The sequence below is a fragment of the Watersipora subatra genome, chromosome 8, assembly GCF_963576615.1.
Source record: "Watersipora subatra chromosome 8, tzWatSuba1.1, whole genome shotgun sequence".
Classification (NCBI taxonomy): Eukaryota; Metazoa; Bryozoa; class Gymnolaemata; order Cheilostomatida; family Watersiporidae; genus Watersipora; species Watersipora subatra.
This window is the reverse complement of record NC_088715.1, coordinates 38,232,376-38,246,080: the sequence shown is the minus strand read 5'-3', so window position 1 is coordinate 38,246,080 and position 13,705 is coordinate 38,232,376. Positions and strand designations below refer to the sequence as shown.

The following is a 13,705-nucleotide window of genomic DNA, read 5'->3' as shown; positions in this document are numbered from 1 at the left end:
TTTTATAAGAACTATGTTGGCTTAAGAGATAGGCGATCACTAGGCATAACTTACCTTCTAAAGATAGGTGAGCACCAGGCATAACCTACCTCCAAAGAGATAGGCAAGCACCAGGCATAACCTACCTCCACAGAGATAGGTGAGCACCAGGCATAACCTACCTCCAAAGAGATAGGTGAGCACCAGGCATAACTTACTTCCAAAGAGATAGGTGAGCACCAGACATAACCTACCTCCAAAGAGATAGGCGAGCACCATTCATAACCTACCTCCAAAAAGATAGGCAAGCACTAGGCATAACCCTACCTCCAAAGAGATAGGTGAGCATGAGGCATAACCTACCTCCAAAGAGATAGGTGAGCATGAGGCATAACCTACCTCCAAAGAGATAGGTGAGCATGAGGCATAACTTACCTCCAAAGAGATAGGTGAGCACCAGGCATAACCTACCTCCAAAGAGATAGGTGAGCATGAGGCATAACCTACCTCCAAAGAGATAGGTGAGCATGAGGCATAACCTACCTCCAAAGAGATAGGTGAGCATGAGGCATAACCTACCTCCAAAGAGATAGGCAAGTACTAGGCCTAACCTACCTCCAAAGAGATAGGTGAGCACCAGGCATAACCTACCTCCAAAGAGATAGGTGAGCACCAGGCATAACCTACCTCCAAAGAGATAGGTGAGCACCAGACATAACCTACCTCCAAAAAGATAGGTGAGCATGAGGCATAACCTACCTCCAAAGAGATAGGTGAGCACCAGGCATAACCTACCTCCAAAGAAATAGGCGAGCACCAGGCATAACCTATCTCCAAAGAAATAGGCGAGCACCAGGCATAACCTACCTCCAAAGAGATAGGCAAGTACTAGGCATAACCTACCTCCAAAGAGATAGGTGAGCACCAGGCATAACCTACCTCCAAAGAGATAGGTGAGCACCAGGCATAACCTACCTCCAAAAAGATAGGTGAGCATGAGGCATAACCTACCTCCAAAGAGATAGGTGAGCACCAGGCATAACCTACCTCCAAAGAGATAGGTGAGCACCAGGCATAACCTACCTCCAAAGAGATAGGCGAGCATGAGGCATAACCTACCTCCAATTTATGCTACAGGTGCAAAACTCAGAAGTACCGAGCAAAACTGCCAACAGTCTCCGTAGTTGTGCCCTTTCACAACGAGCACTGGACATCCCTCTTACGTACTGCCGTCAGTGTTTATAATAGATCACCACCAGAGCTGCTCAAAGAGATCATCCTCGCCGATGATGCAAGCACAAAAGGTATGTATGCCGGTGTCCAATATTAACTGATCACATTTAGGGTGGCAATGTATCATATAGTGGCAGGTGCCTGAAAACATGTCATATTCTTAGTGTTATGAACTATTATATGTTGGCAGGTGATTAGTATGTTAAGATGGCATTTTGGCTTTATGCCAAATGCTGTCAGATTGAAAATGAACTTGAAATTGAAAATAAAATCTCAGATCTCAATACTGTTTCTTTCATTATTGAGATCTGTTCTGTTATGGTGTTCAGGTTGCAGCATTACTGCGTCTCCATTCTGTCGGTCTCTTTGACTAAGTGTAACTATAGATGCCATAATTGCACATTTGCTTGAATTTGAGCCTTTTAACCGCGAATCGAGTTTTATCGATTTTAATCTTAAAACATCCTGGCAGTCAAATCATCTCAAGCATCAAAAGCAATCTCAAATGATAGAAAAATGTCGATATTTTCGGATAAAATCTAGTTATGTTGTGTGTAAGTTCATCTTCACTTGGTCAGGTGACAAATCATAACAGGCGTGCTGGTAAGGTGTCACATAATGGGAGGTTGTTTTGCAGGATGTCACACACTCATCTCATGGGTGGCTTGACAAGGCACCAAGCGATAGAGAAACTTCAGTAGCTAGTTGTAAGATAGTGACATGTTGTCTCTCTGTTGTCTGATATGTTGTTAAGGGTAAAGTATTTGGTCACTCGACTGTGTATAGCGCTACTTTCTCTAATGTGATACTATAGATACATAATTGTTATTTCGTTGCAGACTTCTTAGGCCACAAGCTAGATGAACACCTCGCTAGCAATTATGGCGGGAAGGTGAAGGTTGTCAGAGCCAAAAAAAGGGAGGGCCTTATAAGGACTCGTCTGCTCGGAGCTAAAGCTGCTACCGGCGATGTTCTCATCTTCCTCGACTCGCACTGCGAAGCTAATGTGAACTTCCTACCTCCTCTACTAGGTAAGTAGTTAATGTTATGGTTAAGTGGTTAAGGTAAGTGGAAACAACTGTTAATTGTTTGAACTATTCAGTGATAGTTGAGTTTGCCTTCTTTTGTTGTTCTTTGGGAATGTTTAGATCCCAGCGTCATTGCATAACAACGCCATTGCTGAAAACTATTTGTGGCTATTCACTTGCAGATCCGATAGCTGAGAACAGCAAGACAGTTGTCTGTCCGTTCATCGATGTTCTCGATTTTGAGAATTTTCAGTATCGGGCGCAAGACGAGGGAGCGAGGGGGGCATTTGATTGGGAATTTTTCTACAAGCGCTTACCAATCACAGAGGAAGACAGGAAACATCCTTCTCGTCCTTTTGAGTATGACTCTCCGTATTATGTAGTTAAGGTGCCTAGTGTAGCCACTCCATTTGTAGAGCTGTTAAGGTGGCTGGTGTAGCCACTCCATTTGTAGAAGTTATTCAGCCCTGACATTTCCAACTGTAGTGTAATCATTTCATACATTTAGGATGATCAACATAGCTGCTCCATTTATTCTCTATTTGCGCAGCGTTCACAACTCCTTCAATTTAATCATTTTATGGTGCTTTGATTCAATCTGTCAGTTTGTTGGCTACGAAGGTTCCTTCGCTATTCTCAAAATCATATGAACCTTTTTTCGTCGATATTGTATTATAGCATTAATATCTGTCCAACTGTCTTCTAGCTCCCCTGTGATGGCTGGTGGCCTCTTTGCTATAGACCGTGCCTTCTTCTGGGAGTTGGGTGGATATGACCCTGGTTTGGACATTTGGGGTGGCGAGCAGTACGAACTCTCCTTTAAAATCTGGCAATGTCATGGGCGAATGGTGGATGCCCCTTGCTCTCGCATCGGCCATGTTTACAGAAAATTTGCCCCGTTTCCTAATCCTGGTATTGGTGACTTTGTTGGCAAGGTGAGTGCTTCATGTCTAATCACTTGAATTAAAGACAGAAAAGTTCATTTGCCAAATACATTTTATCAAATAGCAGGTCCTGAAAAGGCCACAAATAATACTGTACATAAGAAACAGTGCTTGAAAAGAAGTATAAAGTTAGGAGTTGTCTCCTTTTTGTACAAAAACCGATGGGATAACTCGTGCATGTAATACATGAGCTTATTCTTAAAGTTCCTTTAACCCACATAACTGCCTTCTTGAGATGATTTTTGGTGAAACATTGCAGATTCTCTTGTTTGCTAGTAGGGAAGCGCGAGTAGGCGAGCGCGAGTAGGCGAGCGCGAGTAGGCGAGCGCGAGTAGGCGAGCGCGAGTAGGCGAGCGCGAGTAGGCGAGCGCGAGTAGGCGAGCGCGAGTAGGCGAGCGCGAGTAGGCGAGCGCGAGTAGGCGAGCGCGAGTAGGCGAGCGCGAGTAGGCGAGCGCGAGTAGGCGAGCGCGAGTAGGCGAGCGCGAGTAGGCGAGCGCGAGTAGGCGAGCGCGAGTAGGCGAGCGCGAGTAGGCGAGCGCGAGTAGGCGAGCGCGAGTAGGCGAGCGCGAGTAGGCGAGCGCGAGTAGGCGAGCGCGAGTAGGCGAGCGCGAGTAGGCGAGCGCGAGTAGGCGAGCGCGAGTAGGCGAGCGCGAGTAGGCGAGCGCGAGTAGGCGAGCGCGAGTAGGCGAGCGCGAGTAGGCGAGCGCGAGTAGGCGAGCGCGAGTAGGCGAGCGCGAGTAGGCGAGCGCGAGTAGGCGAGCGCGAGTAGGCGAGCGCGAGTAGGCGAGCGCGAGTAGGCGAGCGCGAGTAGGCGAGCGCGAGTAGGCGAGCGCGAGTAGGCGAGCGCGAGTAGGCGAGCGCGAGTAGGCGAGCGCGAGTAGGCGAGCGCGAGTAGGCGAGCGCGAGTAGGCGAGCGCGAGTAGGCGAGCGCGAGTAGGCGAGCGCGAGTAGGCGAGCGCGAGTAGGCGAGCGCGAGTAGGCGAGCGCGAGTAGGCGAGCGCGAGTAGGCGAGCGCGAGTAGGCGAGCGCGAGTAGGCGAGCGCGAGTAGGCGAGCGCGAGTAGGCGAGCGCGAGTAGGCGAGCGCGAGTAGGCGAGCGCGAGTAGGCGAGCGCGAGTAGGCGAGCGCGAGTAGGCGAGCGCGAGTAGGCGAGCGCGAGTAGGCGAGCGCGAGTAGGCGAGCGCGAGTAGGCGAGCGCGAGTAGGCGAGCGCGAGTAGGCGAGCGCGAGTAGGCGAGCGCGAGTAGGCGAGCGCGAGTAGGCGAGCGCGAGTAGGCGAGCACAAGTAACTGCCTCGCTCACCTTCATCGGTTTGTTTTTATAGTTAACCTTTGACCTCTGTTTTCGGTATTTGTGCATGAGAACTGTATGAAAAGATGGCCTTTATAGAGTGAATTTAGCTGTTTATCATCCTTTGGCATTGCCGATGCGTATAGCCGATCCGTGTTGCTGTTCCGTATTGCCGATCCGTGTTGCTGATCCGTGTTGCCGATCCGTATTGCTGAACCGTGTTGCTGATCTGTATTGCCGATGCGTGTTGCTGATCCATATTGCTGTCTGCTGATGCATATTGCCGGTCCGTGTTGTCGATCCGTATTGTTGTCTGCTGATGAGTATTGCCGGTCTGTGTTGCCGATTTGTATTGCCGATCCGTGTTGCTGTTTCGTATTGCTGTCTGCTGATGCGTATTGCCGGTCTGTGTTGCCGATCCGTATTGCCAATCCGTATGGCCGATGCGTGTTGTCGATCCGTGTTGCCGATGCGTGTTGCTGTTCCGTATTGCCAATTCGTATTGCTGTCTGCTGATGCGTGTTGCCGATCCGTATTGCTGTCTGCTGATGCGTATTGCCGATCCGTGTTGCAGGTCCGTATTGCCGATCCATATTGCCAATCCGTATTGCTGATCTGTTGGTAGCATTTTCGCATGTGTTGCTTTTATTCTTTTATGACTTTGACATTGAAAAAAGAAGTTCGATCATGTTCAGGAAAACAATTGGATGTTATAAGCTGTTCTGCTATTAATTCTCATCAAATTTGCTCCTGTATTACAACTGGTATTCATCGGGGTGGTTGAGTGACTCATTAAATTTCACTTGTATAGTGGGATGAAATAGCTTATCAAGTGTGGACAACTCCTTTGGTAGCTTTGTTGATAGTTTTTAGGTGACTAGCAGTTGCCTGTAGCTATTTTTATTTGAAGTAAGATGCTCTCTTACTATTGCGTCTGTATACCTATATACTATACTATATACTCCTAATTGACAAGCATTCAGTAAACTACCAGGAGAGGATCACTCCTAATTGACAAGTATTCAGTAAACTACCAGGAGAGGATCACTCCTAGTTGACAAGCATTCAGTAAACTACCAGGAGAGGATCACTCCTAGTTGACAAGCATTCAGTGTTCTACCAGGAGAGGTTATACCTCATATCCAAATACTAATTCTAGTAGAACTTGCACTATTCCAATATATGTCTCTTAGCATTATGTATAGGCGTTTCAATGAAGGAATGAAGGATTCCATTGCTGGCAACATTTCTTGTTGTAATATTCGTGTAAAAATACCGTCTTTCCTTCTACTCGCAGAACTACAGGAGAGTTGCGGAAGTTTGGATGGACGAGTATGCAGAATTTCTGTACAAAAGAAGGCCTCATTACAGAGATATAGGTATGTAGCTCATACACTTTTTGTAGTCTGCAGCGAATCTAAACTGCTCTACAGTTCTCCATCGGTAATGATGCCATGAGACATTGTGACAACTAGTCTATCTTTAGCCTTTTCATGCGGAGAGTTGTTTACACCTGCATTCAGCAGTCGGTAACCAGGCAACCACACAACAAATATCCAGTAATTCTTTCGCTACGGATGCCTTTATAACGGCTCACCTTTCTACCTATACGAGAACGTTTATCACGGACAGAGATAATAAATTCACCCAAAGTTGTAGCACAATAAATATAGGATGTTGGTTTATTATTTTACATGAAAAACAATCAGTTACCGACTTACCGGTCTTTTTTGTCAAAATTTAGACCATAATATTGCAATTTCTAAATTTTTTTCATTTTCGGTTAAAGATGGATGAAAAGAAAGAGCAACAGCAACCTAAATATATTTCTTAAGTGACCTTCTTTGACATTGGCCCTCAGACCTCTTTAATAAATATATTTTTATAACAGAGAATGAGGGACAGCGTTTTGGTAAAACTGCGAAAATGATAGTGTTTTTTTTTGCAGCCATTTTGTTTCATTGAAATAGAGAAATTATTAAACATGGCTTTTGTTTGTCAAATACTTTGTTTTTGTGCCAAAAATAAAGTATTTATAAAACACGTAAGTTTAATGTCTTGTGACGGAAACTCTAGCTTTTCCAGTAGAAATACCGAGTCATCAGCAAAAATTGTCTGTGTGAGTTAATTCCATCAAAACAGGCAAAACATTGCGTAATGAAAGAGTTAATGTTTTGGTAATTGTGAGTTATGGATATCTCAGCAGTGGTGAAAATACAGTTGTTGTTTTTTCTGGTAGACACCGGTGACATCTCTGAGCAAATTGCCATACGGGAGAAACTCAATTGCAAGTCTTTCAAATGGTTTATGGATGAGGTAGCCTTTGATCTCAAGGACTACTACCCTCCAGTGGAACCGGAACCTTATGCTTCTGGAGAGGTAAGATTCACTCACCAATGTTCCTTCTTATAAAGTAGACAGTTGATAATTTTGTCATAAGAGAGAACAATTCCTACCAGCATTGGTGAGGTTGGTGACGTTGTTCTTTGCCATATTCCCTACTTTTATTGTTGGGATGCCCATCTGTTGTTGGGATGCCCATCTGTTCAATTTTATTGAATTTGCTACAAAAATAGTTGAGCAATGTCGCTGGTAAAAACTCTCACTGCGTCATTGAAATTGGTTTGCTTCGGTCAATAATCGCAAACTCATAAACACTCCTAGCTGATAACTAATTAGATACATGGTCTAATGGTATACATGTAGATGCAAAACTGTTAGGATTGCATAACCATGAATAATCGGTCTATTTTAGAACTTTTATAAATCAAATTCGTACATTCTATTAGCTCAACCAACTGAGTTTCAGAAGATTGATATAATATCTTATTTACCTGCAAGACTTTCAACAGCAGACTTGATTGGCAATCAAATCTACTGTTGAATCAACAATTAAAAAATGGATATGATTATTTTCATAGAGACGATAAGTTATTAGAATTAACTTAGCTTTTTATTATTGGTAATAGTTTATAATATATTAATAATAGATTATAATATGTAATAGTTTAATACATTCGTAATATATTATAACATGTGATAGTTTATAATACGTTTTTAAAATCTTTGCTTGTTACTTTCATGGATAATAAGCACCGTTATGTTGGATCCGTTATCATAAATTTCTCATGACCATGAAATGCGTTTTTGAAACCAATTATTACGCATGACAGCAATTTAAGTATAAGGTGGAAGGTTTAACAGTGGTATTTTATTTGGCGTACACTTGAAAGAAATAAATCGCCAGATCCGCTGCGACAGTGGACTAGAAGGGATTAGAAGGTATTGGTTGCTCTTTGGCAGCGAGGATACATATCCCTGTTTGGTTGCTCTTTGGCAGCGAGGATACATATCCCTGTTTGGTTGCTCTTTGGCAGCAAGGATACATATCCCTGTTTGGTTGCTCTTTGGCAGCGAGGATACATATCCCTGTTCCCTGTTCAGTAATATCAAGGCTGAGGTTGATAGAAAAGAGCGAAATTCTGAAAATTGTTCTATTTATCTTTCATCAGATAATTTAGTTGCCATCTTTGGATACGGACAGAGGCAATATTCATATATTTTTTCAGCAGCATTGTTCAAGGTTTCCCTACATTAAAACTCCCACCCCTATCCTATTGTGACCTATATCCACCCCTATTTTATTGTGACCTATATCCACCCCTATCCTATAATTGTGACCTATATCCACCTTTATCTTATTGTGACCTATATCCACCCTTATCCTATTGTGACCTATATCCACCCCTATCCTATTGTGACCTGTATCTACCCCTATCCTATTGTGACCTATATCCACCTTTATCTTATTGTGACCTATATCCACCCTTATCCTATTGTGACCTATATCCACCCCTTTCCTATTGTAACCTATATCCACCCCTATCCTATTGTGACCTATATCCACCTCTAGCCTATTGTGACCTATATCCACCCCTATCCTATTGTGACCTATATCCACCCCTATCCTATTGTGATCTATATCCACCTCTATCCTATTGTGACCTATATCCACCCCTATCCTATTGTGACCTATATCCACCCCTATCCTATTGTGACCTATATCCACCCCTATCCTCTTGTGACCTACATGTATATCCACCCCTATCCTATTGTGACCTATATCCACCCCTATCCTTATTGTGACCTATATCCACCCCTATCCTTATTGTGACATTTGACTGATAATTCAGCTAGAGCAGAGCTATTCAATTTTTTTAAATATCAATTTTATAATCTTGCTGTTGCAGGTGCAACATTACTATTTAAGTGCAACGTTAAAATTATAAAATTTTATATAGAGACTCTGCTGTTCTATTTTGAGGCCAACACTTCTAAATTCCCCGGCAAATTCTTTCACTTTAAAACTTTCCTGTTCCTAAAAGGTAACTGGCAGTAGTTTGCGTTGGTCTGAGCAGCCATTTAACTCTTGCTACCAAATTAATTTTTTTACCAGGACATAATTAATAATTACGTAATTACATACATACGAACACTGCCGCTATTATAGGAAATTTTTTTTGTTTTTATTTAGGGCCATAATGGCCATGTCACTTGTTTTTTCATCACTACGCAAAGTGTTAAAGAGCCTTTTTTAGTCTTGAAGAATAACTTTCCTGAACAAACAATACAACATCGGAAAAACGAATATATTGATAAGCATAGTATAAAAACTCGTTTAGTAAGAAAGATGTACGTAACTACCACTCGTCTACATTAAGACTTTGCTAAAGAACATGAGTAACACCAAATAAGGTATTTCAATATATCGATCTATTGTCTAAGGTAATTCTATTGACTTGGCGAATTATTGATCTACACATGGATTACTCTACTGAATTGGTTAATGATTAATCGTCATGCTAGGTTTAGCTCTGGTAGTCTTCAGATTGAGGGTACATTGTTCGGACACAGCGGCCAATCATGCTCATCCATTTTATTGCGTTCTAGCTGAAGAGCGAGGGCACAGATCTTTGTGTGGACACCAAACATAGAGGACAGTCTGAAAGATTTGGCTTGTCTACTTGCCTCAGTGTGGATCCTTCTGTGGGTGGGGAGCAGGTAAATTGTGCTTGTTTGGGTCGTCTAGTGAGTTACCTAGTTTCATTGCAGCCGCTTTGTAATTGAGGCCAGTCAGTGGCCAATGATGCTATAGAATAGGCGAAGGTGTATTGAAAACTAACTTATAGGCACTAGAGTTCCCCCTCCTCCGAGTTTACACAGAGTTTCATTTTTATTTGCCAACTTCAAACAAGTCAAGTAATTTTCAACTAGTTAAAGAGTCTGAATGATAAGCACCATAAATGAGCAATAATTCCTGGCAGATTTTTCTCAGTCAATGAATTAATTAACTTAACACAAATTTTTTGTTAGAAAGTAACAGGATCTTTCTATGATTTACAATTCTTTTTTATGTTTGAGGTGATCTGATTGCCAGGATATTTCTAGATTAAATCGATAAAACTTTGGTGATTTTTACCAGGGGGTGTTTGCATTTGATAATTACTATGGGTTTCTATACCGCTCTTATACAAAATTTTTGCCTTTAGCTGCCAACACTGGAACGAATTGAAATCGCATAGCGAGGGTCAGCTGTATTCTGCATAGCGAGGGTCCGCTGTATTCTGCATAGCGAGGGTCCGCTGTATTCTGTATAGCGAGGGTCCACTGTATTCTGTATAGCGAGAGTCCGCTGTATTCTGCATAGCGAGGGTCCACTGTATTCTGCATAGCGAGGGTCCGCTGTATTCTGTATAGCGAGGGTCCGCTGTATTCTGTATAGCGAGGGTCCGCTGTATTCTGTATAGCGAGGGTCCGCTGTATTCTGTATAGCGAGAGTCCGCTGTATTCTGCATAGCGAGGGTCCACTGTATTCTGCATAGCGAGGGTCCACTGTATTCTGTATAGCGAGAGTCCGCTGTATTCTGCATAGCGAGGGTCCACTGTATTCTGCATAGCGAGGGTCCGCTGTATTCTGTATAGCGAGGGTCCGCTGTATTCTGTATAGCGAGGGTCCGCTGTATTCTGTATAGCGAGGGTCCGCTGTATTCTGTATAGCGAGAGTCCGCTGTATTCTGCATAGCGAGGGTCCACTGTATTCTGCATAGCGAGGGTCCACTGTATTCTGTATAGCGAGGGTCCGCTGTATTCTGCATAGCGAAGGTACGCTGTATTCTGTCAGTCATTTTGCATTTTCGATGTCGATTGATCTGAGTGTATTGATTGTGATCAAGTTTTATCGATTTTAATCTTGAAACAGCTGAGCAATCAGATCAGCTCAAACATTAAAAACTGGCAAATGATAGAAAAATACGGATACTTTCTGATAAAATCTACAAAAAAATGGTTTCAAGTTCATCTTTAAATATGACTCTAATCCTCTACACTCTACAGCCTTCTTTTACAGTTGTCACTCGGTGAGTTGACAACTCCGAAATATTATAGCGCCCACCTTGCGTACTTTATTAGACTAACATAATAATTATTAACTAACATAGAGAACATAATTGGGTGAGTTTACCGAATTGCTACCTGATTGTCTGCTGATATATCTTGCAGCAATTTGACCTTTCCTGGCACAAGGACCTTCGTGTACATGGCCGCACCATGTGTTGGGATGTATCAACTAGTGAAGATCACGCCCCTATAGTTATATTCAATTGTCATGGTATGAAAGGCAACCAATTCTGGAAATATAACTTGGTAGGTGGTCTAAAATGCTGCTTTTTCCATTTGTTCGCAGAACTGCTGCGCTGCCAGTTGCTTTGGGTAAAAGTATCATTCTGCTTGCACATTGTCTACTTCATGTATCTCAAACTGACAACGGGCGCAAATGACCTATTTACCCTCTGTGGAACAATTATATAATGGTTGGTTATTATGAAGCTATCGCTATGTTTTCATATATGCAGTTAATCTGCCAGTTTGTATCCGCAAGATGGAAGCAGCAAACATCTACAAGTCATTTTTATCGTATGTTTTTATTCCTGCAAAAAATGGAAACGGCTCTTGCATGGGAAGCGCAAGGAAATGCCGCGCAAGCTATTTCTATTCTAAGCTATTCTAGACATTCTCCACATTCAGGTCCCATTACAATTTGACACCAGAGGGCGCTCTGACATCTGGCATAGAATTCCTCATCCTTCTTTAACAAAATACCCGCATCATGCAAATGTCCATTGAAACACTTATTGAGCGTTAACACAACATGCACACAACTCCAAATCGACATCATTTTCACCATGGAAACAACTGAGTAACATTTGTTTATCTGGTTATCACTGCCTTTCGTTATCTGCGTTTGAACAGTACTTATCAAAATCGATTATGGAATGTTTCTTGAGCTGTTATCCTCTTTCTATTGCATAGAAGACGCACCAGCTCTACCATCAAGTGTCCAATCAGTGTGTAGATTGCAACAGGGAGACCAAAGAGCTATACATGTCCCACTGTGACGAGTCCATTTCCACTCAAAAATGGCTGTTCACCAAAATGGACAATGCCGCTGTGGCCGAACTCTGGAAGGAAGTGCTGCATTAGCTTTTCCTTCTAGTCTTCTAACTCTATTGTAGTTATTGGTTTCATTGAGAGGAATTAATGTGGCAGTCTATGGCAGTTTTGAATAATTTTAGATAGCTCTATATGGAGTTCCATTTATAAAATAGCTCAATTTTGTCCACAGCGTTCCAGTATGCCTTTGAGCTTTCTATGACAGGGTGATGCTAGTGCTTGATTGAATTTGTAGGGCTAGTAATCGTGAAGCGACTATTACTCTTTAACATTACTGTGTTGACAGTATATAATTACTTGAATGTTACTTTGTTCCTACTGCTGGTTTAACAGCTGTAGGAATTTAGGCTATGGATTGGTCAGCATTGAACTAATAGTATTAACTACCTGTGTTACCGACTCTTACTAGAAATATCACCTTATAGTCATCTCTTCCGTAATGTGGCTCATAAACTGGCCATTCGCCAGGATAGGCTGCCTTTCCACTCATTTTTTCGAATGAACAATTATCTTTTTCTTCTCATTTGTGATTGTCCAAGTCCTAATTTATCCATGATTACCTTATGATTACCTTATGATTACCTTATGAGTTTTAGGCCTTATGTAATCAACATGTACATACCGTTCATGACTAGACATTCCAGTGATTACTTGATTTGATTTATTTATGTTGAATAAACGCGGCAATGCATTAGAACCGTTGCAGACATTCGCTTTGTTTCTGACGGGACCATCAAAAGTCTCCCGATGGTAGTCTTGTTGCATCATTTTCCGTAGACCTCCCTTACCATATAGATAACACTGTCGGTTGCTTGCTCTCTGCGCTGATATTAAAAGTATGGCGCCTTACAGTGCCTCGCCTTGCGCGTTCACAACTCGAGTTGATCAACTCGAGTTGCCGTGTTGTCCAACTCGAGTTGCCGAATTGTACAACTCGGCCTGGGTTTATGACCTCGAGTTGTGTTACCTATACGCAAAACTAACACGGGTTCGTAAAGAAAGCAAAGTGAGTAATTGGGGTGTCTCATTTACAGAAATTTAATAATAATTTAAATATGTATACATATTTAAATTATATATATTGGCGAGATTTGCGCATATTCATTTCTATAAATATAAAGAGACAAAAACAATTGTAGAACGTAAAAAGCAAACTAAGAACAATCTATATGAGAACCGAGCAGCGAAACTTTTTTCCCAAACAGGTTTACAAACGGCAGTAAAATTTTGGCTCATGATTGGCTTTAGTAATTGAGTTTTAGTAATCAAAACTTACATCATTACATGGAAAGTCAATAATTATAATTAGAGAAATACACAAAATTTCAAAATTTTATTCAAAATGGCTTAAATTAATGAGTTTTAAGTGAGCGCCTCTTACGTTTAAACAGCACTTTTTGAATGATAACATCAGTTTTGCTACGTTATTTAGAATTTTGTGTTTCTTTCTAATTATAACTATTGATTTCTATTGTAATGATGTAAGTTTTGGTTACTAAAACTCAATTACTATAGCCAATCATGAGCCAGAATTTTACTGCAGTATGTAAACCTGTTTGGGAAAAAGAAATTCGCAGCCAGCCGGGCAACTTCTTTTTCAAATGAAAAGGAGTCATCTCTCTAGAATCTGACAAGAAACTGAATGAACACCGAAAATGAACATAGAAATTATTTCAACGGCGTTTAATGATGCACAAAAAAAATTCCATATAGCTAGAGAAAAT

The 13,705-nt window shown here is 41.9% G+C and overlaps 1 protein-coding gene across 2 annotated transcripts in view; it reads left to right on the top strand.

The window, feature by feature from the left end:
- The window catches only part of LOC137401396 (putative polypeptide N-acetylgalactosaminyltransferase 10), a 28,924-nt gene extending 16,241 nt beyond the window's left edge, over window positions 1-12,683 (top strand). For both annotated transcript variants that reach the window (XM_068087725.1, XM_068087724.1), the window contains exons 7-15: window positions 1,117-1,283; window positions 2,052-2,243; window positions 2,423-2,600; window positions 2,947-3,175; window positions 5,770-5,851; window positions 6,712-6,851; window positions 9,423-9,533; window positions 11,031-11,174; window positions 11,841-12,683. In XM_068087725.1, the coding sequence (XP_067943826.1) occupies window positions 1,117-1,283; window positions 2,052-2,243; window positions 2,423-2,600; window positions 2,947-3,175; window positions 5,770-5,851; window positions 6,712-6,851; window positions 9,423-9,533; window positions 11,031-11,174; window positions 11,841-12,011 (1,414 nt within the window). In that variant the 3' untranslated portion in view covers window positions 12,012-12,683. The remainder of the gene's footprint in view (window positions 1-1,116; window positions 1,284-2,051; window positions 2,244-2,422; window positions 2,601-2,946; window positions 3,176-5,769; window positions 5,852-6,711; window positions 6,852-9,422; window positions 9,534-11,030; window positions 11,175-11,840) is intronic.
- The last annotated feature ends 1,022 nt before the right edge of the window (window positions 12,684-13,705 follow it).